The sequence below is a fragment of the Argentina silus genome (genome assembly GCF_951799395.1).
Source record: "Argentina silus genome assembly, chromosome: 7".
Lineage (NCBI taxonomy): Eukaryota > Metazoa > Chordata > Actinopteri > Argentiniformes > Argentinidae > Argentina > Argentina silus.
In genome coordinates, this window is record NC_139661.1 from 19,354,274 (window position 1) to 19,378,490 (window position 24,217).

Sequence of the window (24,217 nt, forward strand, 5' to 3'; positions counted from 1 at the left end):
TCTTCTCTTGTGTGTGTCGTATTTCTCCGAATTTTTGATCAAACTTTACATAACGTTGCTTTTATACCTGTGTGGTCCTCTGTGGCTCAGTTGGTAGAGCAGAGAAAATGGTAGAGAAAATGTGTTATTCCTCCTTTTGTAATGTCAGGATCAGTGTATATTTAGATGTACAAGTTGAGAGGACATGACATCATACTGGTCCTCTGTGGCTCAGTTGGTAGAGCACGGCGCTAACAACGCTTAGGTTGTGGGTTCGATTCCTGCTGGGTGGGACCATATGTACTGAAATGTAAGTCGCTTTGGATAAACTCACACTCATTACTTAGCAACAATGTATGTACATGTTGTTACATTATACTGTCTGCATTTTAATATCGTATTGATGAAATGTAATACTGTTGAGTTATTTGTGTTACCACCTCAAGTTTAAAAGGAAATGTTTTTCTGTGGAATAGGTGTTTAACACAATCCATTGTCTCGTCCTGAGCTGTTTTAAGAGGCAAGATTATTCAGTTTAACTCGAGATTATTTGAATATGATAATGTTACAAGAGTAATTAAAGCATTACTAAATCGGTACTAAATGTGTCCTCTGCATTGTTCCTGTAACACAGGAATGTCTACAACTCTTGTAATACAACCACAAAACACATTATCCTAGAAAGGATCCCTTTCATGGCTGGTAAATACTTTGTGTAGAGGCATTGTTTGAGGAGAGCCAACATATGACTTCAAAGCAATAACTCCATCCTTGATACCACCATTGAGGAACAAGTGAGGAAACTCAACACCCTGTCTGCCTCTCCCCAACACACTGTCTCCCTCTGCCCAACACACTGTACCGATTGTTGATGCAAAGTATCATGTTCTCCATTTTGATTATGTCTCTTGATGTACATTCAGTCAGATGGGCTGGCAAGCAATCGGGTAATTAAGGAATATTATCTGCTGACTTAATTAATTCATTAAACACAGGCAGGGTTTCAGTTAATAATTAATATTAAGTCTTGTGTGTCCCCTGTTTCGCTATACAAACCCCCCTCCCCACGCTCTCCCCCGACCCCCTGCCCTCTCTGTATGTAAGCAGGTACAGTACAGGTGAGTCCATTTGGCTAAGTGGTGGCCCACAGAAAGGCAAGGTGTATGTGTATGTGTGTGTGTGTGTGTGTGTGTGTGTGTGGATGTGTGTGTGTGTACACATATGCATTCATGTGTGTGTGTGTGTGTGTGTGGATGTGTGTGTGTACACATATGCATTTATGTGTGTGTGTGTGTGTGTGTGTGTGTGGATGTGTGTGTGTGTACACATATGCATTTATGTGTGCGTGTGTGTGTGTGTGTGTGTGTGTGTGTGTGTGTGTGTGTGTGAGTTAGAGTCGTGGACATGGGCAGTAACAGGGGAATGCTATATGCCATATGGGTTGTCATGAGGTAGCAAGAGCTCTGGTTACTCTTGTGGAAGAGCCAGAGCCGCAGCCTGACAGTATATTCAGTGGTGCTGACATGACAACCACATGTGACCAGGGACGACCCACTCTGCCTCTATCAGCCCCCTGTGGCGGTGTAACTTTCATCCCCGGGGGGGGGGGGGTTATCATGTGACTACATAAATGTCTTTATGAAGTTGTCGTTGCATACATTCTCAACTTGTTCTCAGTTTTGATATTTCACAAATATGCCCAGACAACAACATCTCTGTCACTGAGAGCAATAGAGTGCCAAAGTCTGTTGTTTTATATGTTGTTCAATTTTGTTTATCTTGTGACAAAGGCAAATTGTTCTGTGCTTGCATATACAGTACCAGTCAAAAGTTTGGACACACCTTCTCATGGTTTTTCTTTATTTTCTACATTGTAGATTAATATTGAAGACATCAAAACTATTAAGGAACACATACGGAATTATGTAGTAAACAAAAAAGTGTTAAACAAACCAGAATATGTTTTAGATTTTAGATTCTTCAAAGTAGCCACCTTTTGCTTTGATGACAGCTTTGCACACTCTTGTCCAGTTTGTGTCCAAACTTTTGACTGGTACTGTACGTAGCTTGCTATGCCAGTAATCACATCAGAGATAGTCAAATTGTTCAATTTAAAAATAAACAATGTTTCAAGCCTCTATCGTGGTGCTGCTTGATCAATTAGTCCTGGGTCCAGAGCATGGTACCAGGGTGTGGATACTTGTGCCCTCTATTGGTAAGGGTAATTATCCCTCAATGACTCTTTAAGGAATGCAGGTAATTTGCTCCAGGACGGTGCAGAAATAGAGGTTGAGCACATGCCATAGAGGTCCTAGGTATACAGAAAAAAAGGTTTTTATACAAATCTTGCAAATAACATATTTTATTGTTCACTAATAGTATGTTTGGGGCCACTGGGATGAAGTGAAAGTGGGAAAATGGCACCAAAATTATAAGCGCATATCCCCATAGAATGTCCTGTAGATGCAACTATTTAATGGACATCGCCACCTAGTGATAGTAAATGGCAAATGCATGATAGTCAGTCTCCACTTTCACCACTTTCTGTGAAATAGGCATACTATTCTGTATTACAGGCTATCCTTCAGTGTTAGAATTGTACTATGCTGCACATGTTATGATGTCAAACCTACAGGGGAAAATATATTGTTTTCCAGATGTGTTTGCTAAACATTTTGCATCTACTATATACTTTTAGGTTTGTTTAGTTTATCTTCATGTTGAATTTATGAGGCCTTAAAGCCACCGTCTGTGATATTTTCAGTATCTTTGAATAATTAAATATACCTCTAGTAAAGTAAGAACCTTTTACTTTACTGGTCATATGAGACTGTATATAAATTCTGTATATATAGCGTCACATAATGTTTAAGTAAGGCTCTTATGCACTGTCATTCCAGTGCTTTTTGCATGTTGCATTTTATATTGTTCACATCTTTTTGGTGGCCCTGCATGCAGAAATCACTGAGATTTGACATACTGTATAAGGGCCATTCGTTATGTTTACGCAATTGTACTCCAATGCTGCCATCGTGTGGCACTAAATAGTAACTGTCCTGACGATAAACTTATTCATTCATATAATTATTCCCAATGACTCATTTGGGGCATCAATTGGGCCAACTGTGGATGTATTGTTTTTTTGTAACATAAACATTTATTCATTCATATATCATTAATTATTATCAAATCTATTCAATTACATGCATTTATCTATGTATCACTCATTCTTCTTGCAATATTTTTAATAATTGTTTATGTGATTTGATTCATGGCACATTTCATTATTTTGTTCGTTGTTTTTAAAATTGTAAAGTGTGTTGAGACTCTACCAGGTGGTTACCAATTATGCTGAATGTATCGAGGTAAGTACCAGAAAGTACCACATTTTGTTTGTAAACACAGGGTAAATCCCAGCTGAAACAGGTATGTAAAATAAATGGTTACCACAAATTTGGACAATAGCATGAGTGGAACTTGAACCATTGACCTAACATCCACTCCATCTATCCAACATCCAAGGCTGTGAGGCAAACATATCTTGAGGTCATTTGTACAGCACTAAGAAGGCCAATGTAGGCTCATCCCTTTCCTTCAGTAACATACGCCATTTAGCTGACACTTTTATCCAAAGCAACTTACATTGCAGTGAGTGCATACATTTCAGTGTATATACACATACAGTCCCAGTGGGAATCAAACCCACAACCTAAGCATTGTTAGTACCATGCATTGTTAGTCCAACTGAGCCACAGAGGACCACACTTGCACTCTTCTGCTCTCCAGTCCCTCAGATGACCCAAGGCACGACCCCTAATAACAACATCCCACTTCTGACTGCAGTTCAGTGTGGGGCACCCAGAGCCAGAATCCAGTCGACTTGACCAACCTTTTCACAGTGTTATATTGTATTATGTTGTGTTATATTGTTATATTAGTTGCGTTATTCCAATAGGAGACAGAAGTGTGCCTATACTTACCCTGCCGGTCAGAGGAGGATGGGGCTTTCCATCACTCCTCTCAAAGTTTCTTCCTACCAAGGAAGGTTTTTATTGCTACAGTGTTCGATTTTAATTAATACATAAGATCTGGGAATTTGTTGACAGGCATTTTCATCCAAAAAATGTTTTAATAACAATACATGACAATACAATATGAAATTCTGAAGTAAACTTGGGACATATGCCCACGCGCTCAAGTGACCCTCCTTTGCATTTCTAGGTGATGCTAATTATTATCGGGGGGGGGTTATCATATCACAAAACACTAAAGGAATGTAATAGTGACGTATTTTTGGATTGCAGTATTTTTCTAATTTAATTAATATCACTTGTTAATTAAGCAAACCCACAGACTCATCTATTGGGGTCAGTTAAAAGTTATAAATGTATTTTGGCTGTAGGGAAGTCGATTATATAACGCGATTGTGAGCGCTCATCTCTACTTGGCCGCTTGGGCACAAGGCAATGCGAAGCGAGCATGCGCTAAAGCAAGCACAGACGAACACAAACTAATATCATCACTGATGTTTACGGAATTTAAATAAATAATAAACGATTTCGTAAGAAGAGAAGATTCGACTTCATAAAGAAGGTGGGTTATGTTTTCTTTATGGCTATTTGATACGGTATCTATCATTTTTTGTGCGTTAGGTGTTTGGTATTTTCATTGCGCGTTTTGGTGGATTTGGGGCAGAGAATTAGTGCGCGATGAGCGAACAAGGCATCTGCGACGTACTGGATTACTAGGGATTGTTGAACCCATTGACTTGTCTAAAACATTAAACAGGAAACGGGGCTTGTTAGGTTGCAATTATTTTATATCAAAGCAATGCATTCTCCTTGCAAAGAGAGTAAATTAATAGGCTACACTATGTGGAGAACAAAATGTTCTAGACATGGATTTTGTTGTTTCAGGCCGTAACTGTTCGTGCATATCCAGTGCCATGTTACATATTTTTCAGAACATGTTATGTAAGAGACTCATTTGATGACACAGTACATTTAGGTAATGTTCGGTTATAGGAATATTCACTCTCAATTCATGTAAAGGTAGACCACTCTCCCGCCAACTGAGTTCAGTGAAAATACACCGAGGGCTGAGTGTTGCGTAATGTTTCGATTATTTGTCCATCCGTGTATCTAGTATTGTCTTATGTTTCCAACGAATTTGTATAAGTAGGCCTTTTGAATGGATTGTTGTGGTTTTGCGAATATCAGAAACGTGTGGGAAATTTTGCTTATTGATTTTTTTCCGCGTGTTTTCACCTCACCTGGAAGAAATGTTTGTGCTGACGAAGTAGACTACGTATTGATAGGCTTTACTACATTCGTGTGAGATCATTTGCCGTAATTTATTTCTTCGAGTAGTATGTTTTTGTTTTGATTGCTCGAGGGCGCGATCCTCGGATTCTTCTCTTGCAGCGTGGCTACGAGGCAGATTTGAGCACACACCCACTCTTTGTGTCAACGCCGATGGCCCCCCTGCTTATTTTTCCCATTCGCTTGCCATGGAACTCTTTGTTCGCAAACGTGAAGCAGTTGTATTGCTTAGCCCTGGCAAACGTCTTGAATGTGATTGTATGCAAGACTGTGCAGTCGTTCATGGGAAGGGATTCCTAGCTGTTTGCGCGTTTTTCTTTTGTTTTTTTTAATCTTTGAGGGTACTTGTGCGTAAGAGTAATTATGCTCAGTCAGCGTTTTCTGCAGTAGCCGTATTTTTGCTTTCATTGTTTTGATTACATTTTCTCTTTGTTATATTTAAATGTAGATTTTTGCTAACTAGTTTGATTTAGTCGAGTATGTAAAATGTCTTACTTCTTATTTTGTATTTAAGAAGGAAAAAATGCACAAAAGTCAGTTGGCTCATGCCCTTTTAAGACATTTACAATAAAAATGGGACATAAGAGTATACCTCTTAATGTTGTTTGCAAGTAACTCTTGTCACAAGTAACTTGCATGTGCTATGTCCCCGTTTGTACTTATGCAATGGCAATGTTTAACCACAAGCTGTATTTGTACCCTACATACTATGTTCCTGTCATGCAAACAGTTACCACCAAGTTCTGCATATTGTGTGTCAGTCACCTGCCTTTAGTCATGCACCAAAGTTTACATTTTCACTCAAAATATATAGCTTTATCTGTACAATATATGCATATGCATGTTGGCATAAATGTGTAACGGCTAAGATGGGTGAGAATGGAAGTCCATTTCCTCATAAAAAAACACTGACATATATTCATTTATTCCACAATCAGGAATTTCACAGCAGTCCATTCAAGAGTACGCCAACTGGGGCAGACAAAATTACAAGAAAAACATCGACTTGAGCAAACTGAAAACGAGTCAAAAGTGAGTTATTATAAAGATGCAAAGCGCTGTCATAAACAGGATATTAACCAGGATCACAAAGTACACAATCAGACGCTGAAGTGGAAGTGATTTCAGTGAACTTGTGATCAGAGATCGTGTTACCAAGATCCACAAATAGGCGTACCATCAACAGGCTTCTGACCCTCGAACCTCATAAATATCCCAAAGCGTGTCGCCTCGTCGGTGAGAACCAGATCATGTCAAGACACAGTGAAAATACTGAAAAAGAGAGGCGGGAAAACCCCAGAGCCATCCCAGAATGCACCCAGGCTAGATCTGTTTGGATTAAAACTCCCGCTGCACCCAGTCACAAAATGAGCTTGTAAGCTTGAGGATACAGTCCATCAGTTTGCTTTTAGGTATTAAATCCTGCTGATTGTTTGCGGGTGAAGAGCAGCGTCCTGGATCACGCTGTAAGAGAGTGATAGTGCTGCCTGGTATATGGAGAGATCTCTGGTATTCAAAACTCCCAGCCCTGGGGGTGTGTAGGGCGAAATGAGGGGAGCTCAGCTGGCTTTTAATAGAACTACACACACACACACACACACACACACACAAACACACACACACACAAAGTGAAGTTCGCTTTCTCCCATTCACATATGCACATAACAAGCAAAGACTTTCACACATACACATACAGACTCACAAACTCACACACACACACGCACACACACTCTCACACACACACACAAACTCACACACACACTCACTCACACACTCACTCATGCGTGCAGACTTTCTGCTTGGCTGGTAATGCCCTGTGACAGTGCTGCGTGTGTGTGTGTGTGTGTGTGTGTGTGTGTGTGTGTGTGTGTGCGCACGCACGCATGTTCGTGCCAGCAGGAGCTGTGGTAGAGGATGAGACAGAACAGCCAGACATGGAGTTTTACCCGACACAGAACATAGCTTGATAGGGGAATGACCCCTTAACCTTTGACACGTGCAGCCTTTGGTCGTCGATGTGAGGAGAGAGAGCGGTCAGTGTGGGCCAGGGGAGGCTGGGTGGAGGTAGAAATTGGAGGATGGGTTCGTTTCCAGTTCTCATTCCATTCCATGCATTACTATGAACCCGTCCTTCAACTTCTACCTCCGGCAGCCTCCCCTGGTGTCGCCGTGGAGGTTCGTTCCATTGTATGTGAAGCGCATAGACAAACACATATGAACTCCATGTGACACCGTGTGAGAGTGTATGTGTATGCGCACGTCCTCTGTAACAAGTTGAAATTGAGGAAACCCGTTCATGGCGCGCATTCATTGCCAAGAGACAGGGAGGGGACGCTGGAGAGAGAGAGGGGGAATGAAAACAAATTGCCTGAGGTTGTGTTTATGTGTATAATGAACATCTTTAAGTGTCTGTTCATGTGTGTTTGTACAGTATGTCCATAAATGTGTGTGATCCTCATGGGCCCATGTGTGTAATTCTATTTGTTAGTGTGTGTACTGACATGTTTGCTTACAAAGGCATGTATGTGCATCAGGGAGTGTCATTTAGCTGACGCTTTTGGCCAAAGCAACTTACATTGACATACATTTTTCAGTATATATATGGCCCCAGCGGGAATTGAACCCCCAACCTATGCTTGTTTATGCGCATGCTCTACCAACTGAGCCACAGAGGACCGCTGTAAGAGTATGCAACTGTTTAGACAACTGTTTGTGCATGAGTGTGCACGTGTCTGAGACCCAGCCCCTCCCCCTACATCTATATGTTCTGAAATGCCACAGACGGGGGGTGCAGGCGTTGGGTGTAAACCCTGTACTTCCTGCTCAGGCACTTATAGAGAGACGTATAGACTTCCTTATGAAACACACACTACTCAGCACTGTTTCACTGAATGAAAAGTTCACTGTGTGTGTGTTATGGTGGGGTGGGGTGGGGGGGGAGACAAGAGATCCAGGTGTGTGTGTGTGAGTGTGTGTGTGTGTGTGTGGGGGGGGGGGCGGAGGAACTGAAGAGCGCTTTTCTGTTGACTGTACTTGTGAATTGTCCCCTATCGGGGCTCACACACACAGGAGGTGTGTATCTGAGTGGATCACCCCAGCATGTGATTGAAGTGTTAATGAGCCATGACTGTCCGTTGTTGGAGGCTTCTGTGAAATTTCAAACTCACCCCCCTGATATTGTCCACTGTATTGTCTGTTGATTCACTATTTTGGGATGGGGAGTGGGTGCTGGGTGGCTGGGGAGGGGGCAGAGAGAAGGGGGCTTGGGTTCGGAATTGAGACCAAGGCCGGATAGAACAGTTTCCATATACGGTCCTCTCATCAACCAAGAGAAAAGGAAAACAGAGAAATATAAAACTTTTTTTGAACACCATGGCAGTGGCACTGGGCATTTCGAGTCACCTAAAAAATCATTAAAGTTATTGTCAACATCCAGAGGAGGTTGGCTCTCATCAAGGTATCCTCCTCTTTCTTGACATTGGGAAGGTTTTGTAATCAAAAGGCCATACTACTTTTGGGGAGGTTTAGTATCAGACCTTTTAAAAAGAGTCCAAGAGCAAAATATTATTTGAAAAAGTTCCCTACAAAGGGAATGGATGCAGATTGAAGTGAGCTGCCTCAATGCAAACAAGGTCCCTGCCTCTCACTGACTCTGGGACTTCCACAGTTGTTTTTTATATCCCATGAACCAACCTCACCAAGTCAATTTCCCGTATGTGCAAATATACTTGGCTAAATAAAAGAATTCTGATGCTGATTCTGCTTCTGAAGGTTAGTCCCAAAACGAGAGGTGTCACTGCTGCAATGTGAGACTGGCAAGCAGAGTGATGGCTGAAGTGACTGTGGTTGTACTAGAGATTGTGGTCCAACGTGCAAAGGTCCAACATCCCCCCCCCCCCCCAACCACCACCACCATGCTTGTTGCCACAAAATGGTTCCCCATGCTATGCTTGGCCTTGTATACTTATTGTTACAACCCTGCATAAATGCCTTTGCTGAGCCACACCCCGAAAAACGGAAAAAGCATTCCCAAGACATACCAGCTGTGTGTGTAAACTCAGTCGTAAGTTCAACACATTTCATATAACATAAAGTCACAAACATAGACCCAAGTTGTCATTTGTTGTTGAAGTCAAAGTTACATTTTGCATCACAGCATCTTACAGAGCTATGTTAACTGATGTAGACTTTGACAACAGGCTGTTCTGGTTCCTTCATCGGAGTGAGGAGTGGTGAATGTACCTTGTGACTGCCTATGGCCCCTGGTCTGACCATTGATTACTTTATCTTATGATGACTGATGGACAGATGATTCACTTACTTAAACAAATGCATTTGTTGTAAGTCGCTTTGGATAAAGGCGTCTGCTAAATGCCATAAATGTAAAATGTAAATGTAAAATGCATTGGTTGTCTTTCCTGCAGTCATACCTTCAGATCAACAAGTCACTGTCTGACTGTGAGATCATTTGATTAGGTTTTAGATGTGGGGCGGTTGAGGGCACCCCTACCGCTTTTCTATGTCTTTTTTTAAGCTATCATGAGTTCTTTGGAAGGAGACACACTTTGCTGTTAACTAAAAACAGATTTAGGGCTTTCACTGCATGTGGCTGCCTGTTATTACTCTTTCACTGCATGTGGCTGCCTGTTATTACTCTTTCACTGCATGTGGCTGCCTGTTATTACTCTTTCACTGCATGTGGCTGCCTGTTATTACTCTTTCACTGCATGTGGCTGCCTGTTATTACTCTTTTGGCAGCACTTGGCTTGCTACTTACCAGCCTTTTTGCCAGAGGCAAGTGGTTTGAGATGTTAGCAACGTCAGCTCATTTGTTGTGACCCAGAGTAAAATCTGGTTAATCCGGTTTCTAATACTATGATTATAAACACATCGGGATAATAAAAGAAAGAAAGAAATAAACATCATATTTCAAAACCCATTGATAGGTTTATTTATATATATTTATATATTAATATGTATTATTTTAGCCAAAGCATTTTCTATATAGCTCATGCTTAAATCTTTTTCATTCAACTTTCATTATCAAACAATGTTTGCCAAGCCATGGGATTTGACATGCATTGATGTAATAAAAAGTATTTTTTCCCCAAGCATCTGTTTCTAATCCTAAATGTCAATAAATCCCACATGTCAGGGGGAATGTCACGTATTGCCTCTTAAAATCGGAAGACAATCTGTTTACCTTCTCTTGTTTCTCTAAACAAATATAATGACCTTGAACACTTATTAGACACACAAGCGGCCATGAAAGATCAAAGTGGGATTATTGGTATGTGTTGTGACAACCAGATTAGATCAGATTACAGCTGTTCAATCCAAGTGTAGTCTTCTACACACAGTAGATGGCCATTGTGTTCACATCCTACAGATTGAGAAGAACAACTATAAACATCATAGAATAATCCCAATCTCCTGTAGATGGCCGTTGTGCGCTTCAGATGCATTTGTCTAATATGACTACTATGATGTGAGGGTGTTCAACTAGGGTGAGGGTTTCAGACTATAATACTATAATAATTAAATAACACAATAGAGGAGTTGATTAGCATTATGCAATGTGCAATTTTAATTTGATTAAATTCTTTAGTAATTGTTTTAGAGTATAAAAGCTAGATAATAAGAAATGTTCTGCTCAGTGGCCTCCTCGTGTTAATCCCTCATTCCCAGATGGATTATAAACACAGAGGACACATTCCCAGGGTCTGCACTGTCTTGTCCGGTGGTTGTGAACGAGCAGTGGGAATTAAGCTCTCAGCTCACAAGGCTTAATCTGCTCATCCACCTGTGGCCTACATCTGTGCATTGCATTTTGGGATATGTGTCTTTAGAATCCCTGATGTGTGGTTGCTACATATAGACGTTGCCAGCAGGGACAGAGACTGGCTATGTCAATCCTTTCACTGTACTGCCTGGTACCATTTGTGCATAACAGCAGTTTCACAGGCCAGATCCCTGATATAATCTGTAATTTACACAATATGTAAATGCAATGCTTAGATCCCCAACCAACAGTTGAACTACTGAACTCACTCATCAATGTCATGCCACTATCTCTTTGACAGTTTTTTTTAAATCGTGTTTAAAGGCCTGGTTCCTGTCGTGACCCAGAATCCTACTTATCCTACTTATAAAACATGTAGTTTAAAACTCTGTAGTTTTAAATGTAGATTATTCATGGCTCAACAATGGGTTTCAGTGTGGCATTATTTCATCTGCCAGTCATCGGTTCATGTGCACAGAGGAAGTACTGTATCTGTGTCAGCCTGATGGTTTCTCCAGCTGTTTATCCGTATAGGGGCCCACACAGACAGGGAGGTGTGTATCTGTGTGGATCACCCGCATGTGATCGAGGTGATAATGGGGCACGGCTGTCTGTCTTTGGAGGCTTCTGTGAATTTCAAACACACCACCCTGATATTATCCGCTGTATTGTCTGTTGGTCTACTATCTTGGGGCGGAGGAGGGGCCTGGGTGACATGGTTGGGGGGCTGGGAGTTGGGGGCTTGGGTTGGGAATCGAGAACAAGGCCTGATAGGACAGTCATTGGTTTATGGGCACTAACACCATGGCTCTTATGTGACCAACCTCACCATCAGTGACCCTTCATTGTCTGCTAAAGGGATGGAGTTCCCTGTGGATGTCCTGGCCAATGTGAGCCAAGAGGCCCTAGAGCGGTCGGCCCAGGACTACATGAACAGCCTCCTCCACAGCAACCCAGACTCACCCCAGCACCTCACCCTGCCCAACTCCACACAGGTAAATTAACACTCGTCAATACTAAGATGTTATAGATAGTTAGCAAATACCTTTCCAGCCACAAGTAAGCATACAGTAGATACATTATAGATTGGACCGAAACAATCGAGTCATCATTGTAAAAGAGAATGTGTTCTTAATTACTTACCTGGCTAAATGAAGGTTACATTTACATTTATTTATTACATTTACGGCATTTAGCAGATGCCTTTATCCAAAGCGACTTACAACAAATACTAAGTAAGTGAATCATCTATCCATCAGGCATCATAAGATAAAGTAATCAGTGCTCAGACCAGGGGCCATTGGCAGTCACAATGCTAGAAGAAGGATTTAAAAATCTATATATATATATATTAACAGGAGAGAAACTTGTACAAGGGGGTAGTGTGGGTGAAGAGGTTAAATAAACAAGTACTACACCTCAAACCCTGGGTGATTTGAGACCAGGGGAAACAATTAAACACACTCAGAGACCAGTTGTACACCACTGCTCCATAATGTGGCGTATTTCATATTTCCACAGTATCAAATTCTAGTGATAGATCAATGACTTGAAATTTGCCCCCTGTCTTTCCTCCCTCCCAGGTCCCCATCGGTCTTCCTACTGTGGGGTTTGTTCCTCTCTATGGAGCCAACCTCCAACAGAAGGTCCTCGCCCTGTTCACCCCAGGTGACCAGTTCACAGGTAACGGCCAGTCTCTGCTGAAACTGTTTATGTTGCTGACACAAAATGGAGATCACATTTTTGTAGACACGTGCCGTTTTGTTCAGTTGATTGTGTGTCCTCTGATGTCAGTTCACTTTTAGTATGTTGTGTAAGCTGTTTTCGTGTGTGCTTGTTCTCAGCTGTGGGGCTGTACCTGTTGGATCGATGGTGGTCAGTGGAAGACATTCTCAAAACAGCAGACCCCTCCAGGGATGGAGTTCTGGAGGTATTATGAGATTTTTCGCTTTTCGGTTCACCAGTTTTTGATTACTGTAGAGTGGTTACACTTTGATTATGTTGGGATTACCTCTCACTCTTATTGCAAAAGTTGTACAGCAGATTTAATAGAAAATTACATAGTAAAAATAAGTGAAATAAGTAAAAATTTGTGTATTTATGTTAGATTGTAGATACAGTATGGGGATGGAATAAGATATGCCCAGGAGTGCTATATGTTTCTCTGTGTGTTTCTGTTCCCAGGCGGAGACCATAGGGGAGAGAATAGTTCTGTACATTCTCAACCGTGTGGTGTACAGAGCCAAGGAGATGAGCTCAGATGAGCTCCCCTTCCTCTGCCACGGGGGAAATGACTACGCCAAAATCCTCTGGAAAGATGGAGAGGCAGTTGGCTTTTACTCAGTCAAACTTTCAGGTAATAAAATAATTCATATTGCTGAGGTAATGAGTAGTGTTAAGGTCAGGGACTGTGCTAGAAATTCCTTGGTGTTGTTAAATAAACTATGGGCAACCCCTAATGAATTATTTATATACTGGACAACATTTGCTGTGCATTGCATAACAGCCTTGACTCCCAAAGATGCATCAACACAGCCATTTATAGAGTAACGGTTTCCATATTTGTTCACAGATGTCTATGTATACAGTATGCCGGGTTAACTTGTCCATATGTTTCCATATGTTTTCCTTGTAGGCAGCTTGTGCAGTACCTTCGTAACCCAACGCTATCAGCTTCCTGTCATGGATTCCATGTTTGTCAGGAAGTGCCACCGCGGCAACAGCCTCGGTCTCCAGATGCTGGAGAACTTTGTTGACAGTTTCAAAGAGGACTGCCTTGGGTTGAGATACCCCCTGTCAAAAGCCATGTACAAAGGTAACCATTATACATGTTGTCTTCTATTTTTAGATACTGATAAAGGGTAATTGAAAGTTATTATAGTTTGCAATGATGCACGATTCACAAGATAATCACACACTGGCAATGATTGACTCCCAATGCAACCCAACGAGTGCTCCAAACATCCTTGGTACAACCATTGTGGGACTCATAGGCTTAATTGTCTCAAATAGTATGTGTGTGTTAATCAGCCCACCTATCCACTCCCTGACCACCTCTCTGTCGTTGTCACAGTGTGTGAGAAGTACCTGGGCCAGTACCCGGCAGACAGAGACCTGCTGTGGGAGGTGGAGAGTGTTGGTGGACCCAACCAGAGGACCAAGATAGCCAACAAGATCCAGGCCATGGACATGAGTGGTAAGGCAAACTACTTACATGTTCATCACTGGTTTAAAATAGCTGATCTGCACACATGATCGATAAAAGCTATAGATTGTCTGGCCATTTGGTGGTTTGATTGACACATCCACACATAACCCACACATAACCCTAATGCTTAATAGATCTGCACTATGTGCCCTGGACAGCCACCCTTGGGCGTTGATGGAATTTTGTCTGCTTCCCACAGGCTTATCCAACAACCTGTCCTTCACGGAGCGTTCACTTGTGAATCGCGACGTGACTGAAAATGATGTGGTCATGGAGGAAGTGACAACAAGCACACAGGAACAGGAAACCATGGAGTGCACTGTTGAAATTGTGGTGCGATTTTAAATCTAGTAATACATTTATTGCTGTAGTGTAAGGAACATGAGTGTGACATGAATGTGTACATTGTTTGATGGGGCCTATGTATTTTGGTTTTCGTTATTGCACATATTTGTGCTTAAATGAAATGCAATGTTTTGTTTTGTTTTTGCTGAAATAAGGATAATTGTTACACATGCTCAATACTATGTGTTTTTCAATTTTAGGAGGAAGTAACATTGGTTTCCAAAGGTGAGTATTTTGTGTTTAATAAATGATCTCTTAATATATACACATAATATATACACTCACCAAGCACTTTATTAAGAACACTATACTAATACTGGGTAGGGCCTTCCTTTGCTTTCAAAACAGCTTCAATTCTTCATGGCATTGATTCCACAGGATGTTGGAAACATTCCTTTGAGATTCTGGTCCAGGATAACATGATTGCATCACACAATTCCTGTAGATTTGTCAGGTGCAATTTCAAGCTGTGAATCTCCCGTTTTACCACATCCCAATGGTGTTCTATTGGGTTCAGATCCGGTGATTGGGAAGGCCACTGAAGAACACTGAACTCATTGTCATGTTCATGAAACCAGTTTGAGATGACTTTTGCTTTGTGACATGGTGCATTATCATGTTGGAAGTAGCCATTAGAAGATGGGTAAATTATGGCCATGAAGCACATGGTCAGCAACAATACTCAAATAGGCTGTGGCATTCGAGCGATGATTGATTGGTATTAACGGGCCCAAAGTGTGCCAAGAAAACATTCCCCACACCATTACACCACCTCCACCATGAGAAGGTGTACAGGCGTTCCTAATAAAGTGCCCAGTGAGTGTATATTCCTTGATTATTATGTACAGATTTTCTCTTCTTAATGTCAGTTATGGTGACTGTTTTAGAAGTTGATGAGGCGCCAGTGACAACCAAAGGCAGGGGCAGTGGCCTCAGACGCCAGAGGATAAGAGAGGAAACGAAGGTCACAGAGGAGAGCGTATCGGAGAAAGTCATAAGGTAACAAAAAATGTGCTATGTTCTGTTATATCAGCAATAGTTAAGAAGCTACCAATGTGCACCTTCTGATACCATACCATTTAGTTTGATACCATACAGATTATTGGACTATAAATGCTCTTTTATTTGCTAAACTCCTTAAGTGGTCTCACCTTATATTTTCCCCTATACCTGTGTAGTAACTGTGTTATAACTGTTAAAAATAATAGTAATAACATGTATGTAACAACAACCACAAAGTTGTTACCAGAGTAATGACAGTGTAACTACAGTGTGTAGTTAATAACTTAAAAGATGACAACAGAATAAAGAGAGTGACAGAACAAATGAGTGCAACAATCTCTCTATTTCTTTTGTAAAATACACTTCATTTGGTATATTTGTGTGGTGTAGGATTGAGGATATTGAACCAGGGGTGGAGACTCTCAAAGAGGAGCCACAAGTGAAGCAGCAGCAAGGGAAGGAGGAGGAGGAAGAATCGGGTCCCAATGACAAGGTGAGGGTGCTAACTGTTACTGAATCTGACCAGGAAGAGATAGCTGAGGTGTGTAGTATTATGTTAAGATTTCATCTGCATGTCCAAAAATAAGATGTATTTTGTGACTCACTGTACTCATTTTTTATATTTGATAGGACACTGTAGACACAGCCATTGAAGACACAACAGGAAAGCAAACAGAGGAGAAACCAACCATCACTGTACCAGCCACGGTTACACCAGAGGAGAGCCAAGAGGAGGAGGCCAAAGAAGAGGAGCCAGTTAAAATGGCAACTTCTGTTGAGGAGGGGGAAAAAGTCACAACTCAGACATTCAGGCTTCAGAAGGCAACTGTGGTGCTGGTGGATCTGATGAAAACTTTTCAACCACAAGTGCAGGTAGAGAATGTGGCATCAGAGATAGAGATGGAGGAAAAGGAGGACACAGACGAGCTGGCAGGGACTGAAGAAGTTAAAGAGGTTGACAAGGAGGATGGAGGAGATTTGGACGAGTGTATGGAGAAACAGGGGGACAAGGTGGAGAAAGATGAGTTGAAATCTAAGGCAGAATCAGATAGTGATGACCACAAGCCATCCACGGTAGAAAAGAAAGGGAGGGGCAGACCAAAGGGACAGCGGAAATCCGGTTGTATCTCAGAACACCCTGTGGAACCTCGGGAGGAGTCAGAGGTGAGTCAAACTACCAGAAGATCAGGGAGAACTAAGGCCTCAGAAGCAGTTCAGGTGAGCCCAAAGGAGAAAGCCCAGCATGCAGCTGTGGAGAGGAGAGTTATGAGGACAACAACGAAGGAAGTCAAAGAGACACCCAAGCACAAGAATCAGCAACACCAGAAAGAAAAGGAAGAGGAGGAACAGGAGAAGAGCCCAGCAGTGGAAAAGAAAGCTCTGAGAAGCAGTGCCAGAGTACAACAGAGTCAAACACCAAAGCTAAGCTCTAAACGACTTTGTAAATCACAGGACACAGAAGAAGAGAAAGAGAAGAGACATTTGAGGAGAGGAACTAAAGTGATCAAGGAAACGCCTGAACGTAAATGCTCACAACGAAGCCAAAAACTGCAGCAGAAGGAGAATAAAGAGAGTGGAGTGGAACCAGTGGAGGATGAGGTTGAGGCAGTGGGAAAAGATGTGGATGAAGAGCAGGGAAAACCTGAGGAGATTGTTGAGGAGGAGATAAAGGAAGATGAAACCACTGAAACTCCCATAAGTGAGGCTGAACCAGCAGCAGACAAACCAGAGGAGGAAAGAGTGGAAAACGAACTTGAGAAAATGGAGGAGCAAGAACCAACAGTAGAGGAAAAAGAACAAGAGGAGGAGGAGATTGAGGAGGACAAAAACGAGGTGGAAGGAAAGGGGGAAACAGGGGAGGAAGGAGAGACTATAGAAGAGGCAGAGGATAGGGTGAAAGCTGATAAAACTGTAGATGGAGCAAAAGAAGAGGCGACAGAGGGGCGTGAGGTTGAAGATGAAATAAAAGAGGGGGAAGAAAAGACGGAAGTGGAAGCAAATGCTGAGGAGAAAATAGAGGAAGACGAGGGGGTAGGAGAAGAAATAGTTGCGGATGAAGCTGCAACAGTAGAAGATGAGAATAAAGTGGAAGAGGTGAGTGTGGAGGGAACAAAGGAAGAAGCTGTGGAGGACAAAGATGAGGAAGAGGAGAAGATGGAGGAAAACACAGTGGTAGAGGAAGCACCCATTGCAGAGGATGAAGAAAAAAACAAGGAGAGCATTGAGGAGAAGGTGGAAGAGGAAGCAACAACTGAGGAAAAAGGGGAGGAAGAGGAGATTGGAGAAGAAAAGATTGAGGAGGAACCTGCGACAGTGGAAGAGGAGAGTGTGGAGGAAGAAAAAGGGGAGGAGGAAGCAAAAGCAGTTCAGGACGAAAAGGAAGAGGAGGACATGGAAGAAAAAGAGGCAGAGGAAGCACCCATTGTGGAAGAGGCAGAAAAGGTGGAGAAGGAGAAAGATGGAGTAACTGTGGAGGAGAGTATTGCAGATGAGGGGGAAAACGTTGAGGCAGAGAATACAATGGAAGAAGACACAGTTGCAGAGGACACAGCTGTGGTAGAAGATGTTGAAAAGGTGGAGGAGGAGAAAGAGGAACCAACAGTGGTTGAGAGTGTTACAGATGAGGTGCTCGAAGAGGAAGAGAAGACTTCACCAGCTGAAGAGGAAGAGGCAAAGAGCTCAGATGAAAAAGAGGAAACACCAGTTGTAGAAACAAGAGCTTTAAGGAGAGGAAGAAAAAGTGTTAAAGCTACACCGAAACGCAAGTCCACACGAAGAGGCAAACAACAGCAGGAAGAGGAAAAGGAGGAGGAGGAGGAGTCAGAGGAGGAACAGGCACCAGTAGTGAGAGTTTTGAGGAGAGGAAGGAAATCAGCCCCTGCTACACCAAGACAGCAATCCAAAAGAGCCCGCAAACAACCCCAGGAAGAGGAGGAAGAGGAGGAGGAAAAGGTGGAAGAAAAAGACATGGAGAGCATAGAAGGAGAGAAGGTGGAAGAGAAGGCAACAATGGAGGAAAAAGGGGAGGAAGAGGAGATTGGAGAGGAAAAGGTGGAGGAGGAACCTGCAACTGTTGAAAAGGAGAGTGCAGAAGAAGAAAAGGTGGAGGAGGAAACTGCAACAGCTGTGGAGGAGACTGCAGAAGAAGAAAAGGTGGAGGAAGAGAAGGAAGGAGATGAAATGGAAGAAACTGTTGCAGCGGAAGTAGCCTTGGTAGAACAGGCAGAAGAGGTGGAGGAGGATAAAGAGGCAGCAACTGTGGTAGAAAAGCCAGTTGAGGAAGAGAGGACCTCACCAGCTGAAGAAGAAAAGAGCTCAGATGAGGAAGTTGTAGAAACAAGAGCTTCAAGGAGAGGAAGAAAAAGTGTTAAAGCAACACCGAAACGCAAGTCCACACGAAGAGGCAAACAACAGCAGGAAGAGGAAAAGGAGGAGGAGGAGGAGTCAGAGGAGGAAGAGGCACCAGTAGTGAGAGTTTTGAGGAGAGGAAGGAAATCAGCTCCTGCTACACCAAGACAGCAATCCAAAAGAGCCCGCAAACAACCCCAGGAAGAGGAGGAAGAGGAGGAGGAAAAGGTAGTAGAGGAAGCTACAACAATAGAGGATGAAGAAAAGGTGGAAGAAAAAGACAAGAAGAGCATAAAGGACGAGGTGGTGGAAGGGAAGGCAACAACTGAGGAAAAAGGGGAGGAAGAGGAGATTGGAGAAGAAAAGGTAGAGGAGGAACCTGCAACAGCTGTGGAGGAGACTGCAGAAGAAGAAAAGGTGGAGGAGGAAACTGCAACAGCTGTGGAGGAGACTGCAGAAGAAGAAAAGGTGGAGGAGGAAACTGCAACAGCTGTAGAGGAGACTGCAGAAGAAGAAAAGGTGGAGGAGGAAACTGCAACAGCTGTAGAGGAGACTACAGAAGAAGAAAAGGTGGAGGAGGAAACTGTAACAGCTGTGGAGGAGACTGCAGAAGAAGAAAAGTTGGAGGAGGAAACTGTAACAGCTGTAGAGGAGACTGCAGAAGAAGAAAAGGTGGAGGAGGAAACTGCAACAGCTGTAGAGGAGACTGCAGAAGAAGAAAAGGTGGAGGAGGAAACTGCAACAGCTGTAGAGGAGACTGCAGAAGAAGAAAAGGTGGAGGAGGAAACTGTGACAGCTGCAGAGGAAGAAAATGTGAAGGAAGAAGGAAAGACTGTGGAGGAAGAGAAGGAAGGAGATAAAATGGAAGAAACTATTGCAGCGGAAGTAGCCTTGGTGGAAGAGGCAGAAGAGGTGGAGGAGGAAAAAGAAGCAGCAGCTGTGGTGGAGAGTGTTGCTGATGAGGTAGTAGAAAAGCCAGATAAGGAAGAGAGGACCTCACCAGCTGAAGAAGAAAAGAGCTCAGATGAGGAAGTTGTAGAAACAAAAGCTTCAAGGAGAGGAAGAAAAAGTGTTAAAGCTACACCGAAACGCAAGTCCACACGAAGAGGCAAACAACAGCAGGAAGAGGAAAAGGAGGAGGAGGAGGAGTCAGAGGAGGAAGAGGCACCAGTAGTGAGAGTTTTGAGGGGAGGAAGGAAATCAGCTCCTGCTACACCAAGACGGCAATCCAAAAGAGCCCGCAAACAACCTCAGGAAGAGGAGGAAGAGGAGGAGGAAAAGGTAGTAGAGGAAGCTACAACAATAGAGGATGAAGAAAAGGTGGAAGAAAAAGACAAGAAGAGCATAAAGGACGAGGAGGTGGAAGGGAAGGCAACAACTGAGGAAAAAGGGGGGGAAGAGGAGATTGGAGAGGAAAAGGTGGAGGAGGAACCTGCAACCGCAGCATTGGAAGAGGAGACTGCAACAGCTGTGGAGGAGACTGCAGAAGAAGAAAAGTTGGAGGAGGAAACTGTAACAGCTGTAGAGGAGACTGCAGAAGAAGAAAAGGTGGAGGAGGAAACTGCCACTGTGGAAGAGGGGAGTGCAGAGGAGGAAACTGCAACTGCAACAGCTGTAGAGGAGACTGCAACAGCTGTGGAGGAGACTGCAGAAGAAGAAAAGGTGGAGGAGGAAACTGCAACTGCAAAAGCTGTAGAGGAGACTGCAGAGGAAACTGCAACAGCTGTAGAGGAGAGTGCAGAGGAGGAAACTGCAACAGCTGTGGAGGAGAGTGCAGAGGAGGAAAAGGTGGAGGAGGAAGGAAAGACTGTGGAGGAAGAGAAGGAAGCGGGTCAAATGGAACAGACAGTTGCAGAGGAAGCAGCCTTGGTAGAAGAGGCAGAAGAGGTGGAGGAGGATAAAGAAGAGGCAGCACCTGTGGTAGAAAAGCCAGTTGAGGAAGAGAGGACCTCACCAGCTGAAGAAGAAAAGAGCTCAGATGAGGAAGTTGTAGAAACAAAAGGTTCAAGGAGAGGAAAAAGAAATGCTAAAGCTATAACGAGACGCAAGACCACACGACGCAAATCTAAACGTGCCCGCAAACAACCTGAGGAGGAGGAGGAGGAGGTAGAGGCAGAAAATATGGAAGGTGAGGAGGTTGCATCTGTGGTGGCGGTAGTTGTTGAGGAAAAGATGGAAGGGGAACAAGCTGTGGAGGATGTGGTGGTTGAGGAGCAAAACAAGATTGAAGTAGATATTGTGCTACTGGAAGAAAGGGAAAATGTTGAAGACCAAGCAGATAGTGGTGCTTCAGAGAAAAAACAGGAAGCAGTGGATGAACCAGCAGCACCAGAGGAGCAAGAAAAGCAGGAGGGAGAAGAAGAGCAAGAGAAAACAGAGACAGAGGAAACGGTGGCGGGGAACACTGAAGAAGAGGAAACAGAAAAAGATGTGGCTATTGTTGAGTCAGAAGCAATCCCTTCTGAGGTGGAGGTTGTAAAAACATCAACAACTGAGGAGGAAGAAAATGCTATTGAAAAAGAGGTGGAAAAAACATCTCTAACAGCAGAAGAGGAGGTAGATGAAAATGCTGTTGAGGATGGGGTTGAGAAAGTCACAACAACAACCCCGGAGGAAGAGGAAGCAGAGGCGGAGAGCCTTGTGGAGGAAGAGGAACCTCCAGTTGTGGAAACTAGAGCTCTTAGGAGCAGGACAAAAACAGTTGCAGCTACACCAGCAGACAAAGAAGCAGACAATGAGGAAGAAGTGGAAACTCCTAAACGTAGATCTACGCGACCTAAGGCCTCTGTGTATTACAAGGAGGAGGAAGAAGAAGCAGGAATTGAACTCCTTGAAGAAGTGGATGGGACAAGCGTAGAGGAGGAAGAAAAAGAAAATGAGGAAGAGGTGTCTCAATGTGCCACAGAAGAGAAGGAAGAAAAGATTGAGGAAAACGGTGTGGAAATCCTTGAAAACAATGGTGAGGCAAAGGGAGAGGATGAGGAAGAGGGTGAAGACATCAAGTTAGAATTAGAGGATGATGAGGAAAATATGGAGGTAGAGGAAAAAGAGGAAGGGAAAACCGCCCCTATTCAGGAGGAAGAGGAGGAAGAGCCTAAGAGCTCAGATGAAGAAGAGGAGGCCCTAGTGGTTCTAAAGAAAGTTCTGAGAGGGAGGTCAATAGCCACAGTCACACCCCTCCGCTCACCAACAAGACGCAGCAAAAGAGTGACACAGCAAGAGAAGAGGGAGACGGATGAGCCTGAAGATGCTTCATCAGACGAAGACCAGGAAGAGAGCCCTCAGCCTGTGGAAAAGAGAAGTCTTCGAAAGAGAAAAGGCACAGAGCCAACTCCAGTTCGCAGATCCAAGCGCCGTAGCAGAACTTAGACAGCTGTGAATGGTTTAAAGGACATTTTACATAAAAATAACTTAGTGAAGACTGCCTATTTTTGTCGATTTGTCAATTTCTCAATTATACAGAATTTGGAATACATTTTAGTGTTACTTTCTGAAAACCAATATGCAACATATTTGATATAACTTTTTATATATTATTTTTAATACAAATGTGTGAATTACTGAATTTGTTTTTGTCTTACAGACAGCATTTTGTTATTTAGTGTCATCATGTCTTTGGTGATCAAGTGATAATTTTCAATATGCTTTGATAGTCACTGCCTTGTTATGGCTTTGATTTTCTGATAAATGTACTGTTTTTAGGGCATAACAATTTCTAACGACAAAATTTAACCTATTCTATTTTTCATAGTCAGGATTAAGAGAGGATCCTCTGCATTTATTTCTTAAAAAATATAGTGACAGTATACCAAATGCCAAATTGTGTTCCATACCGCCTCAAGTTAGACTCTTAAAAATATATATTCATATTTATAATATGTCAGACCTTTTATTGGTTATTTGGCTCCAAATTAATAACAATGACTGTTTATACTCACAGTTAATTAGTGTTCTGCAATGTAAAATGCTACGCAAATATGATGATTTTGACATGTTTATTTTTTCTCCTAAATGGGAATAATGTATTAAGATATACAATATGTTTATTTTTTTATACATATTAAGTGAAATTTCTCTTGAATATTAGAATGCTTATATTTTTACCTACAGTGCCTTCGGAAAGTATTCAGACCCCTTCACTTTTTCCACATTTTGTTGTGTTATAGACTCAATTTAAAATTGATTAAATTAAAATAATTTGTCTTCAATCCACACACAATACCCCGGAATGACAAAGTGAAAACAGGATTTTAGAAATGTCAGTAAATTTATTAAAATTTAAATACAGAAACTAAAAAATACAAACGTGCTTTGTCATTCTGGGATATTGTGTGTAGATTGATGACAAATTCTTTTAAATTAATCCATTTTAAATTGAGTCTACAACAAAATGTGGAAAAAGTGAAGGGGTCTGAATACTTTCCGAAGGCACTGTATTTTACTAATGTTAACAGAACTCAGGATCTAATATCACATTCGATGTTGTTCTTCAATTGTCATTTTAACCCAATTCTCGTTTTTTACACAAACGCTATCTCACAGTGTTACCTTTCCTCAGTGAACTGATGAGATATCATATTTGATTTGGTCATTTGAAAAGGATGCTGTCCTTATATTTACACAATATATTTCATATGCCGCTATGCGTTTATCCTCACATCTTGTTTGTTGCTAACATGTAATCTTAAAGTTTGATATAAGTGAGTTTGAATTTAGTAGTATGTTTTAATTCACAGTAATGACATGGTTATTGTTGGTGCACAACAGTTCAGAAAATAAACTTAACATCTGAGCACTGACCGATGACATTTAACTGTGACGGCTTGGGTGAGCAATGTGAAAATATAGCTATACTGTGAGTTTTTTAGTTTTTTCTCCCCGTGTGTGTGTTAATGTTTTCATATGCGTCTAAGTACTCCACAAAGGCTCTTGCCAGCATTAGTCATGTATCTTGCTCATAAACAATTTCATTTTGTAAGGTTATATTTTTCTTATTGCATTATGTGAAAAGAACCTATGTAACATTTTTTCTCACTGTGATTTGTAAGGATATTTGTTAGTGAATAAAGATTTTCACTGTTTGACTTATTTATGTTGTGTGTGTTTTTTTGTTGTTGCCTGGGTGTGTGTGTGTGTGTGTGTGTGTGTGTGTGTGTGTGTGTGTGTGTGTGTGTGTGTGTGTGTGTGTGTGTGTGTGTGTGTGTGTGTGTGTGTGTGTGTGAGTGGGGCAAC

General features: G+C 42.3%; 1 protein-coding gene across 7 annotated transcripts; it reads left to right on the forward strand.

Moving 5' to 3' along the window:
• Positions 1 to 4,467: 4,467 nt before the first annotated feature.
• On the forward strand, positions 4,468 to 24,073 carry LOC310806501 (uncharacterized protein). Of its 7 annotated transcripts, none has more exons than XM_083672620.1 (13): positions 4,468 to 4,572; positions 11,941 to 12,077; positions 12,666 to 12,765; positions 12,927 to 13,012; positions 13,267 to 13,438; positions 13,718 to 13,897; positions 14,156 to 14,278; positions 14,490 to 14,623; positions 14,836 to 14,860; positions 15,523 to 15,634; positions 16,028 to 16,182; positions 16,278 to 20,266; positions 20,306 to 24,073. In XM_083672620.1, exons 2-13 carry the CDS (start codon positions 11,943 to 11,945, stop codon positions 22,352 to 22,354), a joined length of 7,260 nt encoding a protein of 2,419 aa, XP_083528746.1. In that variant the 5' UTR covers positions 4,468 to 4,572; positions 11,941 to 11,942; the 3' UTR covers positions 22,355 to 24,073. The 7 variants fall into 7 exon arrangements, with proteins under 7 accessions (XP_083528746.1, XP_083528748.1, XP_083528745.1 ...); XM_083672622.1 differs by having other exon boundaries at positions 16,278 to 20,248; positions 20,300 to 24,073; XM_083672619.1 differs by having other exon boundaries at positions 16,278 to 19,213; positions 19,253 to 24,073.
• The last annotated feature ends 144 nt before the right edge of the window (positions 24,074 to 24,217 follow it).

What these genes read in the sequence shown, in the direction of transcription:
- LOC310806501 (XM_083672618.1), top strand. Translation starts at nt 11,943, where the DNA reads ATGGAGTTCCCTGTGGATGTCCTGGCCAATGTGAGCCAAGAGGCCCTA. An exon ending in CCCTGCCCAACTCCACACAG is followed by an intron (nt 12,078 to 12,665) that starts GTAAATTAACAC and finishes CCTCCCTCCCAG; the next exon opens with GTCCCCATCGGTCTTCCTAC. An exon ending in GGAAGAGATAGCTGAGGTGT is followed by an intron (nt 16,183 to 16,277) that starts GTAGTATTATGT and finishes AGGACACTGTAG; the next exon opens with ACACAGCCATTGAAGACACA.